Source organism: Sus scrofa, chromosome 6 (genome assembly GCF_054392235.1).
Source record: "Sus scrofa isolate SSC_HxYL_T2T_F1_AM1 chromosome 6, Sscrofa_HxYL_maternal_Yorkshire_Landrace_v2.0, whole genome shotgun sequence".
NCBI lineage: Eukaryota > Metazoa > Chordata > Mammalia > Artiodactyla > Suidae > Sus > Sus scrofa.
The window spans coordinates 156,851,651-156,870,079 of NC_139388.1; the positions used below are offsets into that span (position 1 = coordinate 156,851,651).

Here is an 18,429-nt window from a genome sequence, read left to right on the forward strand (position 1 = left end):
TATATTCCATTTATGATTAATTTGTCTTTTTAATACTGTTCTTGGGCAGAAATAAGAATTGTTTTTAACTTTCCTTCTCGGAGGCTCCATTTCCCAAGTATAAAATGGTGTTATTTATACCTAAATTACAACGACTTTTCAGCTGAATTGCTCCCATCACCACAAGGACTGAGCCCCTGACCTTCGGCCTCCTTGCGCTGCAATCCACTCTCACTAAAGTGGTCATTTTTCAATGTCATTCCTCTGCTTCGACTTTCTTAGTGCTTCCTGCTTCTTCCCAAAGTTCATACTGGGTAGGGAACCACTTGGAACCCTTCTTGTAGCCTCTTTTTACTTCTTTATAATCATCTCCCATCAGGGCTTCCTCACTGTGGCCACTCTGCGCTCCGTAAAATTCCTTCCAACATCCAAGGCTTTCTCAGGACCCTTCAGCTGCTTCCCTGCTTCTCAGCACAGGTACCTACCTAGTTAACAGACTACACGGGGATAGGTTGTTGTGAAGATTAAGTAAAACACTGAACCTTCGATATTAATATAGCTTATAGTGCGTGCTCAACAAATCGTAGTTCCCCTTTCCCTAAAAATGCCTGGAACACTTTGAAAAAAAGTCCATGATATAAACTCAAGTTGGAGAAGGATTTTTCACATTCTAGGAGAAACACCCAATTGATACCACTCAGTGACAAGATTAGTCTATAGAATTTTAAAGCTGGCTCTGAAATCTCTACTGTTGTCTAAAATAGGTGTTCTTTAATTTCCGAGTATTGGGAGATTTTCCTCCTCACTTTCTGATAATGATTTCCAGATTGAGTTGATTGTAGTAAGAGGATGTACTTTGTATAATTTCAATTTTAAAAAAAATATTTAAAGGTTGGTTTTATGACCAAGGTACCGCCCCATACATACTTGAGAAGATGGGGATGCTGTTTGTGGAGGGTTCTATACTGTATGTCAGTGAGATCTTACTAGATAATTGTCTTGTTTAGGTCTTCTGTATCCTAAACAATTACTGAAAGAGGCATATTGAAGTCTCCAACAATAATAAACATTTTGTCTATGTCTCTAGTCAGTTCTGTTAGTGCCCCTTTAAGTATTTGGCAGCTCTTTTATTTGGTACATACACATTCAAATTAGTACGTCATCTTGGTAAATTGGCTCTAATTATTAACGATGTGTGTCTTTATCTCTGATGATGTTCTTTACCTGAATTATACTTTATCTGATATATTATATTATATGCCAGCTGTCTTTTGATTCGTATTGGCAGACTGTATGCTTCTCTATTCTTTGACTTTAACTTACTTATATGGTTACGTTTGAAATGAGTTTCTTGTAGATAGCATATAATTGGGTCTTTTTTTTAAATTCTGCCAATTTCTCTCTTTTCATTGGTGAATTTTTATCATTTATGTTTACTATAATTATTGATATGTTAACACTTAAGTCTACCATTTTACTATTAATTTTCTATTTTTCACTTTTTTATATCCCTTTGTTTCTCATTTTCTGTCTTTCTATGGGTTACTTGAACATTGTTTCAGAGTTTCATTTCAGTGTATCTATGCTATTTTGAGTACATTTCTTTGGATTGTATTTTCAGTGCTTGCTGTATAGATTACATGCTATGCATACATAGCTTACTGCAGTAGTAATACATATACACAGCTTATAGCAGTAGTTTTACCACTGTGACTGTTAAAACTTAGTACTGTTTAGGTCCCTACCTTCCTTACTTTGTAAGTTTCTTGAATTTTATTTCTACATACATTGAGAACTGCAGACAGTATTATAATTTTTCTTTACATGATTTTAAAATTCAAAGGAAAAGAATAGTCTGCTATATTTACTCCTTTATGTGCCCTTTCAGTTGCAATTACTAAAGAACTTTCTTCAGCCATTCTTTCAGATCTGGTCTGCTGTCAAAAATTCTCTTAGCTCTTCTTCATTTAGGAATGTATTAGGAGTTCCCATCATGGCTCAGTGGTTAATGAACCTGACTGGCATCCATGAGGACGCAGGTTCAATCCCTGGCCTCACTCAGTGGGTTAAAGATACAGTGCTGCCATGAGCTGTGGTATAGGTCACAGACGTGGCTGGGATCCCATGTTTCCATGTCTCTGATATAGGCCAGCAGCTATAGGTCTGATTTGACCCCTAGCCTGGGAACCTCCATATGCCATGGGTACAGCCTAAAAAGACAAAAATAAAAAATAAAATAAAAGAATGGGTTTATATCACCTTCATTTCTGAAGTGTATTGTCACTAGATATAGAATTCTAGGTTAACAGTTTCTTTTATTGAACACTGTAAAGTGTTGCAATACTTCTTTCTGGCCTCCTTAGTTTCTGATGAGAAATATGCTATAATTTGAATTGAAGTTCCCCATAAATAATGAGTTCTTTTCTTCTGCATGCTTTAAAGAAATTTTCTTTGTCTTTAGGTTTCAGTGGTTTGATTCTGAGAAGTCTTAGTGTTGAATTATTTGGATTTTCTGGGTTCACTCACAACTTCTTTGATATGTAACTTTTTCTGTTAGCAAATAGAATTTTTCAGCCATTGTCTCTTTAAATATTTTTTCAAGTCCACATTTATTTTTCCTTCTGGTACTCTTGGGCACTGATGGCCTAAGTGTTTTGTTATTCTAACATAGGAACCTGAGGCTCAGTTTTTGTTCTTTACTCAGCCTACTTGCTCTGGGTTGCTCTGTTTGGATACTTCCCAGTCCTGTCTTCGATTTCTCTGATTCTTTCGTCATAACCACTCTGCCATGGAGATGTTCTATGGAGGATTTTTTTACATTATTGTATTTTTCAGTTCTAAAATTTCTCTTTTTTTCATATGTATACTTTCTTTTACTTTAAGATTTTCTAATTCTCAAATGTTTGAGTGTGTTTGTTTCTTGAAACATTAAAACATTTCCTATTTGTGAAGCTTTAAAATCTTTATTCTCTTATTCCAATATGTCTGTCCTCTCAGTATTTGTTTTAACTCATTTGGGTTGAGATTTTCTGGTTCCTGGCAATGTAAGTACTTTTGGACTATACTGTGGACATTTTGTGTATTTTTTGGATGACTTTGTAATCTGTATAAATTTTCCATTTTAGGAAATAATCAACATGCTTATTTTCAGAATGCTTAGTTTTGTCATTGTGGTTCGAATATCAATTCGGGTTATAAATCTTCTGCAGTTCTGTTCTGGTCTACCTGACTTATGTGCTGTCCATCCTCATAGGACTCCACCCCACATTCCCATCAGTGCAGGCTGGAGAGAATGAGAATCGGGACAAAAGACCAGGGCCACTCCGAATAGCATAGCCTCTTCCTCACTGCAGGAAAGACGGAAGTCTCCTTTCTACCTATATATGCTCCATGAGGAAGGGGTAACCTCTTATTTCTAAAGAGGGGTAGAAATCAGAATTTTGTCCACTGACATCCCCAAGGGTCTCTTGTATTCAAGGGTGATAGTCACCCTTCAGCTCTCAGAGTCAACAGAGGAGGGAGACCACCGTGCAGTTGCAGAGGTCAGGTGAAGACAGGTGTCCACGCATGCTCTCCAGTGCTGTAGGCACCCATTAAGGTGGGGAAGAGTCACAGTTTTTTTCATGGATTGGCCTCCAGAACAGGAAGGTAGAAGGACTGAAAGGTTTTTTTCCTGGTAGGCCTCTCTTTTTCTAGTCCTTTGGCTAGAGAAAGCGGGATTTTATTGGAATTCTTGTTGTCTGTGCCACTTAGTATCATGACTAGTAGGAAGAGTAAAATGGGATGTTTTTACTCACTTTTCTCTGGAATAAGGGGTTTGATCGTACTTTTGTTTTACAACGAAGAGAGGAATGACTAGAGAAGCTAAATCATTTGCCTAATGCATAAAATTGGCCCAGGATGAAATGTGATAGGGTCTTATCCCCGGCCTCAAGATTTTTCACCCGGAGCTGCTAGATTTTATTTTATATAGGTTTGCATTTAAATATTTTTGGTTGCGAAACAAAGGGAGTTAAATGGTGTGATTTAGTTATAATGAAATTTACATTCCAACAATTTAGAGGCGTTAGGTACCAACTAAATGCTAGGTCCTGTATCTGGATTTATACATACGTTTTCATTTAATCTTCACAATAAACACATAAGTTAAATGTTTCCATTTTAACACTGAGGAAACTGATTGAAAACTGTCAAGTGATTTGTTAAAGTTATTCAGAAGGGAAAATATCCAAACTAGGATTTTAATCCAGCACCATTTGACTCCCACACTTTAGTTTCTACTTACATGCCCTGATTTTTCATGATGTAGTCAGAGCATAATTGATTTATTCAGGGGTTCATTTCTCAACAGACATTTATGTGGCAGGCACAGTACAAGACAGTGTGATGAAATGTGTGGTATAACCTTTGGTAACCTTTGACATTAGGTGGGATCACTGGGATGGGAAACCCTGAGGATAACCTCTGTAGAATGTTGAGATAAATTGGGCAGAACCTGAGAGGAATGGTAGGCCTGTGGCTCCATGGAGTAAAGGGGACAGAGCTTTTTTTTTTTTTTTTTTTTAACTATTTATTTATTTTTGTACTGGAATGCCACTGAATTTTTTTTAATTGTTTTGTTTATTTTTTTTAATTGTAAGAAAGACAAATACCATATGATATCACTTATATCTGGAACCTAATGTACGGCACAAATGAACCCTTCCACAGAAGAGAAAGTCATGGACAAGGACAGGAGGTTTTTATTTTTTTATTTTTTTTTATAATTTTTTTTATTTTCCCACTGTACATCAAGGGGGTCAGGTTATCCTTACATGTATACATTACAATTACATTTTTTCCCCCAAGGAGGAGGTTTTTAAATGTAGGAAAATGGCATGATCTAAAACACAGTGAGAGGGCAATGAGGAAACTGATCTGTCTGTATGGGATGGTGGGAACCCTTCTCATGTTTCCCCTCATTTTCTAACCTTCCTCTACCATAGCTCCTTGGCTTATTATAGGAGCATTTATATAATGAACACAAAATTTTGTTGGACTAAGATGGGGAAATGGTGGATAAAGTGGATAAATAGATTAGTGAGGATAAGCATTGTGTTGCTTATAACACAAAAACCCCAGCATATAGTGATATAAAAAAGATTGAAAGTTATTTCTCTTTTACAAGTCAGTTAAGATATAGGTAAGATGTCCAGAATAACAAGGCTAAGTTGTACCAGAAAGTTACCCCCAAATTCCACTTTATCCTATGTCGTTGCTCTGGTCCTGCGACACTGCCATGTGTGAAAAGGGGGAAGTGGGAGGTGGTGAGAAACAACATTCCTTTAAAGACTGACCCAGGAGGTGTACAAATCACCACTACTCACATCCTTTTAGCTACACCTGGAAAAGCTGTGAAATATGATTTCTAATTGGGAATCATGTGGCCAGCTGGTCTGTAGGGAGCTCTGTCGCCCAGAAGAAGAGAGAGGCAATAGCTTCATGCTTTCATTGCAGGATGAAACATGCAGAGATAGTTAGAAAGAGCCCTACTTTATGCCCACAAGCTGGGCTAAATCTCTCTCCCTCTTTTTCTGAAAGGAGGGAAGACATTATAGGTTTGCTATAAGAATCAAATAAGTTCATGAATATGAGTTTACTGCCAGGGTGCCTGGCACATTAGTTGATGCTTATTTCTATATGTGCTATTCTCCCCCTTTCTTCAAAAGTTTGGAGTAACAAACTCAAGGGAAACCAGTCGTTGGTTGTACACCAGGCATCACTTGTCTGACCTGACAGCTGCATGGGCTCCATCAGTCCACTCTTGGCCACTTTCCCACCCCCATTCATTTGTCCATATCTTACCAGAGTCCTTTTTCTAAAATACACTCCCAAATATATCAATAAAAGTAAACACTTTTATTACTACTTTTAGTATTATGGATACTTAGCACCATAGTCTCAATGAAGGGAACTGGTAATATACCCCACTTTGTAGATTTGGAAGCTGAGATACAGGGAAGGTAAATAAATACCTTGACTAAAAATTAACATAGTAAGTAACAAGCAGGAGCTAGATTCAAATAGATTTGTATGGCTACAAAGTCTAAGTTCTTAAGCACTCATATACCTTACCTCTTCTATTCAGATTTATAATTGCAAGCAAAAGAAGATCCAAAATACTGCACTTGACATCAGTGCATCCTTGATCTAGCTCACATTACCTTGCCAGCCCAGCTCTCTATTCAAATGAGAGGTATTTCTTTCCAGGAGCCTGTCCTAGCCTCTGATACCGTTATATGCTTCCTATGTTCACCCATCAAATCATTTAGTGTACAGAATGGTAATAAGAACCGATTACCTATCTGTTTGCACCATATATTTCAAGCTTATTACACTTAAGGATCTGTACCCCCCAGCACCTGACCTTGACCTACCCCAGGGTTAGTGCTCTTTAATGAACCTACAGTCCAGTCAGACAGGAGAGCCCACTTGTTCCTAAAAGCTCATATTTTCCTGTCTTTGCATTCATACATGCTCTTCACACAGCCTACAGTCTTTGCTTTCATAATACATGTCCTTTGCTGACACCTTGACCTTCATTTAGGATTGGCTTGAATACCATCTCCTCATAGAATTTTTCTCCCATATCTAATGTGGAAATAAATCTCTTCTTTAAATAGCTTCATACCCCTTGCTCCAAAATTATAACATATATCATCCTTGCTATGTTAGTTTTTTTCTGTAGTCAACCTCTCCTAAGAGACTTTTGACACTTTAGGAAAAGACCATGCATATTGATCTGTGTATGGCCCCCACATATAACTTAACAATGTCAGAGGGTGCCTGGGAAGTCCAGCATTTCATAAAAACCTATTAGATTGAATCAGAATTTGGTTTCCACAGACTCTTCTCAGAAACCTAGTATAATCTCAAACCTACCTACTTGTGAGACCAGGATTCTTAACAGGAGTTCATGGGCTCCAGGGCCCTGGTGAATCCCTGAAACTGCATGTTAGCATAATTGTATCCATGGCAGAGGGTTTTCCTGGAGACCAGATTCATGACAGAGACAAGATTTTTAAATGATTTGATGACTCAAAAAAAGGGTGAGAACCTCTGTTATGAACCTTCATTCCATAAGTTCTTAGGTGTCTTTTATGTGCTTTAGTGGATAGAAATACTTTTTAACTATAATATATTACAAACACATAGAGACAATATTTTAATATACAATTTAGTGAGTGAGAAAGTGAGAATCTTATCCCTCCTTGTGCCTGACCCGGCTCTGCGCGCGCACACACACACACACACACACACACACACACACACACACATACATTGCTCAGTGCTGGTGAATATTCGGAAGAACAGACCCTCTAACCAATTGCTAGTGGGGTAAGAAATGGTCCTTCTGCCTTTTCTCCTTTCCTTCATTTGGTGTCTGTTCTATTGTTTATGAGTTTAAGAACTTAGATTACAGTCTCCCTCAACTTTATATTTCTTGGTTCAATCTCATGTCTTGCTAACTGCCCATTTTTAATTTTTTTCTCAACATATTTTGCTCCAAGTGCTTAACCCTACAACTATCATTTTTATCCTTCATATTGTCTCCTCTCTCCTACCTTTGTTTACCTTTTATTGCTCCTATGCTAATCTTTTTTCTGTATTTTTCTACTTTCATTTCTGATTTTAAGCCTCTTGAAACCTCCTGAACACCTTATGTAAACCTCTTTTGTTCCCTTACACTATCTCTTTTTAAAAGTCTTGTTTGTTGTCCTGCATTGAGAGTATTCTCTGCCTCATAAAGTCTTCTGAGATGATTGCGGGTCATCCATTTACCTCCATGTAATCAGTTGGGACAGTGACTGGCACAGAGCATTTAAGAAGTGGTAGGCATCACCATTGTTGGTACCGGTGCTGCAGGAGGTCATGTGACCTACTCATGTTCACACAATTGATCATATAAAAATGTTTATCCACTTCACGTGGACTAGAAATATACATGGGCAGAGGGCTGGCAGAGATGGAACTGTGCAGAAGTTCATTTCCGTAAATGCTAATGGCGTGCTCACTTCCTTCCAAGGACAAGCTGATGCTGAGTTGTGTACCCTGCCAGTTAGGAGTCATTTAAACTAACCTGAGATGTTCAGACCTTCCAAAAGCATCGTTATTGTATATTTTAAATTAGTCAAGAAATCCTTTGGTGAAGTCTTAGAAGTTCATCCAGCCATTTGGCACAATGAAATTTTTTAAAAAAACTTGATTTATGCAGAGCCATTGGTGTCATTTATTAGAAGCAAAGACATGTACTGTAGAGGCTGACTGACTTGAGTTGGAACCATAGCTCTGCCCTATATAAGGCAGGACATACTATGCTAGAGATGAGCCAACACTGATGGAAGACTCTAGGCCAAAAGGACCATGAGAGGATCGCTTAGTCTTTAATGTGGGAGGAGGGTAGTGGCATGAGACTAAATCAATGGTAATTGTGCTGATAGGGTGACACTTGAGGGGACATGGGGGAGCAAAGTACATGGCAGTTGAGGAGGAGGGGGCACAGACACTGGAGAAAAGGAGCAATTCTGTTTGACACCACAGCCGGCAGCAAGACACAGCCCTGCAGATTGGAGGAAGAGGAAGGTCTGCTTAGATTCCTCTTTTGAATAAACAGATCAGGGAAGACACTGAATGCTGCCCATTGACTCCTGTCCAAGCTGTGTGTATGAATGACTGTTTATCAGAGGTGTCTGTGTCCTGTAGTGGATTCATCCCAAGTCTAGTTGAGAGGAGGAGATATGGAAACAGGTAGAAATAGTCCCATCAGACCAAAGTATGTACACACACACACACACACACACACACACACACACACACACACACACACACATATATATTCTCTGTCAGTACAAACTCCCCCTCAGCTACACACCCTCCATTCTGGACACACAAATACATGCATATTCACCTGTAACTGTTTTACTGTTTTTCAGTTTGTGAAGAAATATGGGAATGTTTTTAGCCTGGATTTTGGTGCATTGTCTTCTGTTGTCATAACTGGATTGCCTTTCATCAAAGAAGCCTTTGTCCATCAGGACAAAAACTTTTCAAACCGCCCCATAGTCCCTATCCAACAACGTGTCTTTAAGGACAAAGGTAAGTCTCAGGACTAACAGAAGATGTGTGTGTGTGTGTGATAACCTGTGGTCTGTGAAAGCTGCCGGTGTGACTGCAGTTGTCCAGTACTCCCTGGGACCAGGGCCATCATTAAACCCCTGCCCCTAAAGGGAACTGAGTGCCCAGCATTTCCCCCTTGAAGGCACCCCCTCAGGGACCTGGCAGGGTCAGCACTAATGTCAGGGATTTGTCACCTGCCTGATCTCACTCTGGATATTTGATAAGTAATATCCACATCACTCAGTGATGGGGTGTGTTTTTTAAGCAGAGGATGAGGCCATGCATTCTTCTGTCTTTTTGCTTCCCTTTCAAATCTCTTCCCCTAGGAAAATGGATGTTCATCTCCTTCCTCCTCCTGATTATATAACCCCTTCTTAATATCTTTGCTATTAAGGCTCTGCTCTACTAGGTGTCTCAAGCGTCCAGGCTTTGTTACACCTGTTTGGCATAAATACTTAAAATGATCATTAAATATACTTACATATTTGAAAATAGAAATGAAAATTCAATTCCATTCTTCTACCAAAGCACTGTTTTTTAAGGTGCTTCTCAATTCTGCTTTGAAATATTTTCTCCATTAGTTCTATGTCCATTTACTCTGATCATTATCTGCCATGTGAAGCCTGGTGCTAAGCATGAGTGATAACATAGTGAAGAGAGCAAATGATATCCTTGTCTTTGTGTAACTTCTGTTCTGAAAGACAGCATCAATCATGATAATAATTCTATGCCTTAGTGTTAAGAAGAAAAGAGCAGGGTGCCCTTATTAGGGGCATCTAATCACTCCTGAGACTCCGGAAAAGCCTAAGTAGTAGGTAACAATTTAATAAAGTGAGGAAGCAATCTGGCAGAGGGAATAGAATATAAAGAGTCTCTGAGATGGAAAGAAGGGCAGTGAATTGAAAGGTGAAAGAGTTCCCATTGTGGCTCAGCGGGAACAAATCTGACTAGGAACCATGAGGTTGCAGGTTTGATCTCTGGCCTCACTCAGCAGGTTAAGGATCCAGTATCGCCATGAGCTGTGGTGTAAGTCGCAGATGCAACTTGGATCTGGCGTTGCTGTGGTTGTGGTATAGGCCAGCAGCTACTGCTCTGATTGGACCCCTAGCCTGGGAACCTCTATATGCCGTGAGTGTAGCCCTAAAAAAAAAAAAAAGAATTGAAAGGTGGCTGTGACTAGTGTGGCAAACATAAGGATTAAATGGAGATAACTCAATGGAGATCATGGCAGAGTTTGGCCAGGGATAGTTCATGCAAGTTCTTGTTAAGGATATTACTTTTTACCCTAACAACATTGGAAGCTCTTGAATGGTTTAAGTAGAGAAAGGAATCATCATACTTACATCATACATTTCAAAGTCTTATCTAGGCTGCAATATCAAAAATGGAATAAAGAGAACAAGAGACCATGGAAGCACTTTAGGTTAGAGAAGGCGGTGTCTTGGACTATGGAGGTGGCAAGAAGTGACAGTACTGTGATTTAGACCAGGATAGTGGCCATAAAGATACATGGATTTAAGGTGGACACCCAATGGGTAAAGGACAGAAGGAATAGGAGAGAAGGACAAGGTGATGGCTGGCTGGGGTGGGGAAGCTGTATGAAACAAATAGTGAATTTAGTCATGGATATACTGAGTTTGAAATGCCTTTAAATCCACAGAGTCAAGCAGGAGCTTGTACATACGTCTATAGACGAGGGGAAGAAATAGATGTTCACTCTCAGTAGATGTCATTTACAATTTTAGGAGTTGAAATGATTTCCTAGAAATGAAAGCTAGAGTAAGAGGGGAAGAGTCTTCATAACTACTCTTGAAGAATCCCTTCATTTCAGAATTTGATGGAAGTAGATGGATTACAAGAGATTTGATAAGTTCTGTGGTCGGAGAATCAGGAGGAAAATCTGCAGAGTGTGGTGCCCTGAGCACCATGGAAAAGAGTATTTCAAGAAAGAAGTGTCTCATGCTGCCAACATATCAAGATAAGGTGGAAAAGGATCCAGGATTGGACAGCAGAAAATACCATTTCATTAAGGTGGTGGAGGCCAAGGCCAGATATTAGAAGGGGTTGAAGAGTGTTCTGAAAGTGGAGACTGGAAAGGAGTGTGACATCACCTGTGTTATGAAATAAATGATGGTCTATTGAACACACTAAGATGAGTTTTTTTTTTTTTTCCACCTTTGCCTGTCTTGTACTTTCTTCATAGTCTGGTCACACCTCCTCATTTGTTCGAGTGATTCATTTATTTACTTATCTTTTAAGACCAGGTTGGGTTTAAGCCTTGCTTCTTTAGGAGTATGGACTTTGTCTAACCCATAAGTGTATTCTTAGTATGTAATATAACAAATACTTAAATAGACTTTGATGGCAAGTCATCAAAACATGGATTTTGGTGTCAGGCAGGCCTGAATTTGAATGCCAGTTCAGCTGCTTACTAAGTTTGTGACTTTGGAGACCTTACTTTCATCCTTTGTTCCTCATTTTTCTCATCAACAAAATTTAAGGGGTGTTGGCAGTAATGATTCTATCTACCACAGAGAGTTTCTTTGAGTATTAAATTACATAATACATAAAAATATTGAAGTGCCAGCATTGCAAGCAATTGGTAAGTGCTAGCCATTATATCCATTGCTTTGCAGTTATTTCTCTGAATAGTTTGCAAGTACCTTAATGTCCCTCTTCCTTCCATCAGATGCATATCGCTGTGGCATTATTGACTTTCTTTTCATAACTTTGGCTCTCTTTTCCCAGGAGTGGTCATGTCCAATGGCCAGGTATGGAAGGAGCAAAGAAGGTTCGCCCTGACAACACTGAGGAACTTTGGTTTAGGAAAGAAGAGCTTAGAGGAACGCATTCAGGAAGAGGCTCAGTACCTCATCCAGGCAATAGGAGAGGAGAATGGTGAGTGTGCCACAGAACAAGTGCTGTGGACTGGAGCTCCTTCATTCACTAACCAGATGCTCAATAAGTGCCTACTTACCTGTCTGTCATCCACCACTGTGTAAGGCACAGAGAGGATAAGAGTGCACAGCTAACCATGACCTGCCCTCACGGAGCTTGAGAATTAAGCAGAAGAAGATGCATGTTGAACACTTTGCTGATTTTATTTTATTTTATTTGTGTCTTTTTTGGGCTGCACCCATGGTATATGGAGGTTCCCAGGCTAGGGGTCTAATCAGAGCTGTAGCCACTGGCCTACACCAGAGCCACAGCAACGTGGGATCCAAGCTGCGTCTGCGACCTACACCGCAGCTCATAGTAATGCCGGATTTTTAACCCACTGAGCGAGGCCAGGGATTGAACCCACATCCTCATGGATGCTAGTCAGGTTTGTTAACCACTAAGCCATGACAGGAACTCCTTTTTTATTATTGTTTTTATTTTAAATGCTGGTCATCATTTTGACTTCCCAGGCATTGACTGAGAACTTGTGTGTCAGACCTTGTGTAGGATGCTAGGGCCACTGAGGTGTTTCTGTAATTGGTATGTCATATGTCATGTAGAGTGGACTAGAAAGAAATAGAAAGTGGAGTTCCCATCGTGGCGCAGTGGTTAACGGATCCGACTAGGAACCATGAGGTTGCGGGTTCGGTCCCTGCCCTTGCTCAGTGGGTTAAAGTTCTGGCGTTGCTGTGAGCTGTGGTGTAGGTTGCAGACGCGGCTCGGATCCCGCTTTGCTGTGGCTCTGGCGTAGGCCGGTGGCTACAGCTCCGATTCCACCCCTAGCCTGGGAACCTCCATATGCTGCGGAGCGGCCCAAGAAATAGCAAAAAAAAAAAAAAAAAAGAAAAAAAGAAAGTGGAAATAGAAAGAAACCTTCTGAAGGACCCATCACTTCTTCTGCCTCCAGGACAACCTTTCAACCCTCATTTCAAAATCAACAATGCTGTTTCCAACATCATTTGCTCCATCACATTTGGAGAACGCTTTGACTACCAGGATAATCAGTTCCAGGAGCTGCTGAAGCTGCTGGATGAGGTCATGTGTCTTCAGACATCAGTGTGGTGCCAGGTGAGGCAGTTCTCACTTCCTATCTTTGATCAAGATAATGAGCTGATGACTGACATAGGCAGGTTTGTCCTTTAAAAAAAAAACCTAACATATAACCTTGTAAATTTGACTTTAGCACAACCACATTTGAGGTCATTCTGCTGCTGAATTTAAACTTTAACATTCGCATGAAGCAAAAAACTTTGCATGTCCTATACCTCGAAACCTATGTTGTTTTCTTTAAAAAGCACAACATCACTGTGGCCTTTGAGATCTTCTCTCCATGTCCCTCCTAGCCCACCACCTACATCCTCCCTCAGAAGTCATCTTCTGTGCCTGCCTCTCTCTGGGCTCACTGATTTGAGATTCATAGATTAGTTGATCTTTTTAAAAATTCTGTTTATTTCTCCACTGTATGAATATGACACTGCTTGAAATTCAATTTTCTTTTGATGGAAACTTGAGTGATTTCCAGTGTGGGGATGTCTGAACAAAGCTGCTGTGAGCATTCTTGTTGAATGTTCATGGTGACACTTCCTCTCAATTTTCTTGCATATACATGTGGGCATGAAAATACTTAAAGTTTTCCCAAGTGATTGCAAGACTTACATGCCCATCCTCACTTGATATTATCCATCTTCTTATTTCATAGGTTATAGATTTTGTGGGGTCAAACCTCACCCCTTTGGTGGGCCCTGCCCTGCACGTTTGTTCTGCTAGGCCTGTGACTCTGTCAATCACTCTGCTTACCTTCTTGGTCTCTCAGCCACATTTCTGGACTTGTAAGACACATCTAGGGGAAATTCCGCCTCCAGTCTTGAGGTCACTTCTCTGGTATCTAAAAGAGAATTTACTCATATTTATTTGTGATACGCTTCTTTGCTTGGAAGTTTATGGACACATCACACCACAACTGATAAAGCAGATTGCATGATTCTAGGCACTTTAAAGAGGCATAATGCCTGTGAGCTATTATGATAACTGTCAGTGTTATTTTTGATTAACCTTCCTTATTCTCACTTCTTATCTTGGTAGTCACCCATTCAGTAATTCTGATTTAATCCCTCCTTTTAAGACAGAACCTAGGAAGTCATGAGAGTTCAGTGGGTACCCAGCTGACAATTCAGTTCCCAGGGGAAAAAAAACATTCCTGGGCATAAGATAGAGCAGTGGGGGAGGAGTAAGAAGCATTTCTTAGAGTCCCAAAATAATCCAGGCCCTTCGATATCCAACCACACATACTTATCCTAGGTAATTTTTACAGCCATCTTTTGAAGACGAACTGCTGCATCTTGATGTAATGTGGGAATGTGTAAGCATATCCACATAGTGGTCTACTGGTCTGTGTTAAGTGCTGTATAGATTTTATGCATGTCTCATGAATGCATGCATGTCTCATAACACTGAGGCCCCACTGGCAGCAAGTTAAACTAAGTAGTAACAAATTACATTACCACTACTGTTGTTATTATTATTATTATTATTATTATTATTACTGCCAAATTTGTTTTTTACTTTTTAGGGCCACACCTGCAGCCTATGGGAAGTTCCCGGGGTAGAGCTTGAAACTGAGTTGCAGCTGCAAGTCTACACCACAGCCACAGCAACACCAGTTCCAAGCTGCGTCTACAACCCACACCACAGCCTGAAGCAACGCCGAATCCTTAACCCACTGAATGAGGCCGGGAATCAAACCCACATCCTCACAGGCACTACGTTGTATTCTTAACCTGCTGAGCTGCAATAGGACCTCCTACCAAATTCTTATAGCTAGAAAGGAGCACAGCTAATTATCAATGTCTGTTTCATTTTAAGTTTCGTCAGTTTCCATTGTGTTATACTATTTGTTTACTACCAGATATTAGTAGAGAAATATATTCAAAAACCTCTTTATTTCACTGTAAAATGTCTTACCCACAAGTACAGTACACCTGAGTGGGCAGAAGAATTCATATGTATGTTTAACATATATAGAAACATTGACAGTACATAGATAGATATGTTTTACACTCACGCAAATATATATACAAACATACATATTAGTGGCAATTGCCTTAAAGTGAAATAAAAGAAGATTAGAGAATGGAAAGAGACTGTCAGAGGTGCTGCTGATTGTAAGGATCTGCGAGTAAGACAAGTCCAAGCAGATGACATTTGAGTAGCACCTCAGTGAAGGAAGGGGCTGGAGTCACACAGATTCCAGAGGAAGAGCATTTCCATGCAAGGAACAGCGAATGCACACGCCTAACCAAGAACATCCTTGATGTGACCACAGAGGCCCATGGGGATGGACTGGAAAGAGTAAGACAGGGTGAGATGGCCGAGAGGGATGGCAGAGGAGGTGACAGGAGTGGGAGGGACCAGCTCCCGTAGAGCTCCAGGACAGGAATGATGTGGAATTTGTCTAAAGGCCATGGAAATTCCCTGGAGGATTGAGAGCCAGAAAGGGAAATGAGCTGATCTAAATTGTTAACGGATCCCACCGGCAGCTCCATGGAAGATAGTCTGGGAAGTGGGTCAGGTATAGAACCAAGAAAACTGTGGGAGGCTTTACAGCATCTAGGAAAGAAATGTCTGTGGCTTGTGCAAGGATGACAAAGCACATGGCGTGGTGAGAAGAGGTTGCATTCTGAAACTGGTTGCATTTTGGACGGAGTATGGAAATGCTTTTCCAGGGGATTGAGAAATGTGTTGAGAGAGAGAGAACAAGAGTGAAGAGTGACTCCAAAGGTTAAAGAAAAGAGATGGAAAGAGAAGATGTTTTCCTCGTCTCAGAATGGAAAACTGGAACCACCTTGTTTCTGTGACTCTTTCCTTTTTCAATCAGATTTACAATATCATTCCATGGATAATGAAATTCCTTCCTGGACCCCACCAAACCCTCTTCAGTAATTGGGAGAAACTGAAAATGTTTGTTGCCCATGTGATTGAAAACCACAGGAGAGACTGGAATCCTGCTGAAGCAAGAGACTTCATTGAGGCTTACCTCCAGGAAATAGAAAAGGTGAGGAACCCAGAATTGTTTCCCGAGTTTAGACCTTAAAGAACAAATGAGGGGATTCTAGTTTATTATTGCTGCTATAACGAATTACCACAAACTTGAGAACTTAAAACAACACATATTCATTCTGTTATAATTCTGGAGGTCAGAAGTCTGAAAGGAGGTACACTGGGTTGGAGCTAAGGTGTTGGCAAGGCCGCTTCTCCTGGAGGCTCTAGGGTAGAACCCACTGATTGACATTTCAGCTTCTAGAGGCTGCCCGCACTGCTTGACTGATGGTCCCTTCCTCCATCTTCAAAGTCATAAATGTACCATCATCTCTGTGTTCATCCTTACATCTTCTCTTTATGACTTTCTTCCTCCCTCTTACAAAGACTCTTGTGATTACATTGGACCCACTGGAATAATCCAGAATAATTTTCCATTATGAAGATGCTTAACTTAATCGTATCACAACGTCCCTTCGACCACATAAGTTAGCATCCCTGGGTTCCAGAGATTAGGACGTGAACATCTTTGTGGGTCATTTTTCAGCCTACCCCAGGGAATAAAAACAGTGGTGATGTTTCACAGAATGGAGGAATAACCTTAACTCAGAACTGATGAGAGGACTAGAAAGCAAGATACAGGTTTAGGGTACTTGGCTTGAGACCTTGAGAAAGCCCAAATACAGCCTTGCCTAGCCTATTCTCTGCCCTCTGCACACACCTGAAGGAGCTTTACACAAAGGGAAAAAGGAACATAGTTTTGTTGTTGGTTGGACATGTGCCCAGTACTTACCCCTTCCCTCAGTTCCCCAGTGCAGAAGATGGATAAATTTGAGTTGGATGCAAGAGTTTAGCCTTAAGGGGGAGGACTTTGCCTTCCTTCCTCAACCTCGTACCATCCACTTTCCAGTATGACAGGAGAGAAGTAGGACGAAACCAAACTGGATGTTTAGCCTTTACCATTGTAACCCCTCTGGTTAATAAGACATCACTGCATCAGAGTCATCGTCTATGACCAATCGGATTATTCATCCCTTCTCCTCAAGTTGGCAAAATGGTAGATTTCTTTCCATCTGCTGTCTAATTTCACTTTATTGCCATAACATTAATAGAAGCACTGACTTATCCTTTGAGGGGGAAACGTCACTTATTGTAAAGTGTGCAGGTGAGGGAGGGACCACATACAGAGGAATGTCAATGCATCAAAACTTCTGGAGGAAGGGTCTAGGGATGCGAGAATGGCTGTTGGGATCAGAAAAGTGTAACCTAGAAAGGAAAAGATTAACAGGGAGATGTATGAATTGTTGTACTTTAGAAAAATTTAGTTCATTCTTTCTGGTATCAGAAGAAACATTCCTTGAGGATTTACTGCCTGCCTTTTCCACCTCAGGTAATTCACAGTGCCATCTGAGGAGTGTATGTTGTTATTTGTATTTTATGAAACAGGAAACTGAAACACAGAGTAGTTTAGTAATTTGCTCAAGTCCTACAGATAGTGAAGAATGTGGGTAATATTGGAACCCAAGGCTGTTTTCCAGTGTTCTAATATACTCTCCTGGACTGTGGTTGTAAAAAAAAAAAAAAAATCAGTTGTTTGATTCTCATCTTCAAAAGGTAACAGAGGCTTCCAGCACTTGGGCCAGGAGGGTGATAAGGATGTGGCAGTAATGAGCCTCTGCCTCCTGCAATGGACAAAGGGCAAGTCATTTCTCCTGGGGTCTCTCCTTCCACATTCTCTCTAGGATGACCCCCCATGTGTTGTGACAACCAAGATCCACCTGAATAAACCAATAATTGTTGTACTTTCTAGCATAAGGGTGATGCTACTTCAAGTTTCCAAGAAGAAAACCTCATCTGTAGCACCCTGGACCTCTTCGTTGCTGGAACTGAGACCACGTCAACAACACTGCGCTGGGGTCTGCTGTACATGGCCCTGTACCCTGAAATCCAAGGTGAGCACATCAGTGGGTGGGCCTGGGCCAGGTCATGGTGGGGCCCCTTGGAACACAGTACCCCAGAGGTGAGGCCAGAGGTTTGCCTGCTAGGATGGGGAGACAGGTGGGACAGTCATAGGGCCAGGTCTCCTTGTAATCAAGTACCTTCTTCAGACAGTGTTCAAATGCCATCATCTGGTATATCATGTCCTCTGATATGCCTCTTTTTGCCTGTTCAGCTTCAACTGTGCCCACTCTGCATGGTGGCCTCACTAAATCACGTCGTTGTCCTTATCTGTGCCTCTCGGCCAACACATCTCTTCCCTAGAAGGATAATATAAAATGTATTTCCCTAATTTAACAAAGTGAAATTAGACAGCAGATG

General features: G+C 40.5%; 1 protein-coding gene across 3 annotated transcripts in view; it reads left to right on the top strand.

Annotated features, from left to right (window-relative positions):
* Positions 1–18,429, top strand: part of CYP2J93 (cytochrome P450 family 2 subfamily J member 93) — a 30,419-nt gene that overhangs the window by 576 nt on the left and 11,414 nt on the right. For 2 of the 3 annotated variants that reach the window (XM_084964906.1, XM_003127961.7), the window contains exons 2-6: positions 8,952–9,114; positions 11,884–12,033; positions 12,983–13,143; positions 15,950–16,126; positions 17,921–18,062. In XM_084964906.1, coding sequence (XP_084821032.1) covers positions 11,892–12,033; positions 12,983–13,143; positions 15,950–16,126; positions 17,921–18,062 — 622 coding nt within the window. In that variant the 5' untranslated portion in view covers positions 8,952–9,114; positions 11,884–11,891. Of the gene's footprint in view, positions 1–8,951; positions 9,115–10,126; positions 10,264–10,966; positions 12,034–12,982; positions 13,144–15,949; positions 16,127–17,920; positions 18,063–18,429 lie in introns of those variants that run through there. The other variant, XM_084964907.1, reaches the window with a different exon arrangement.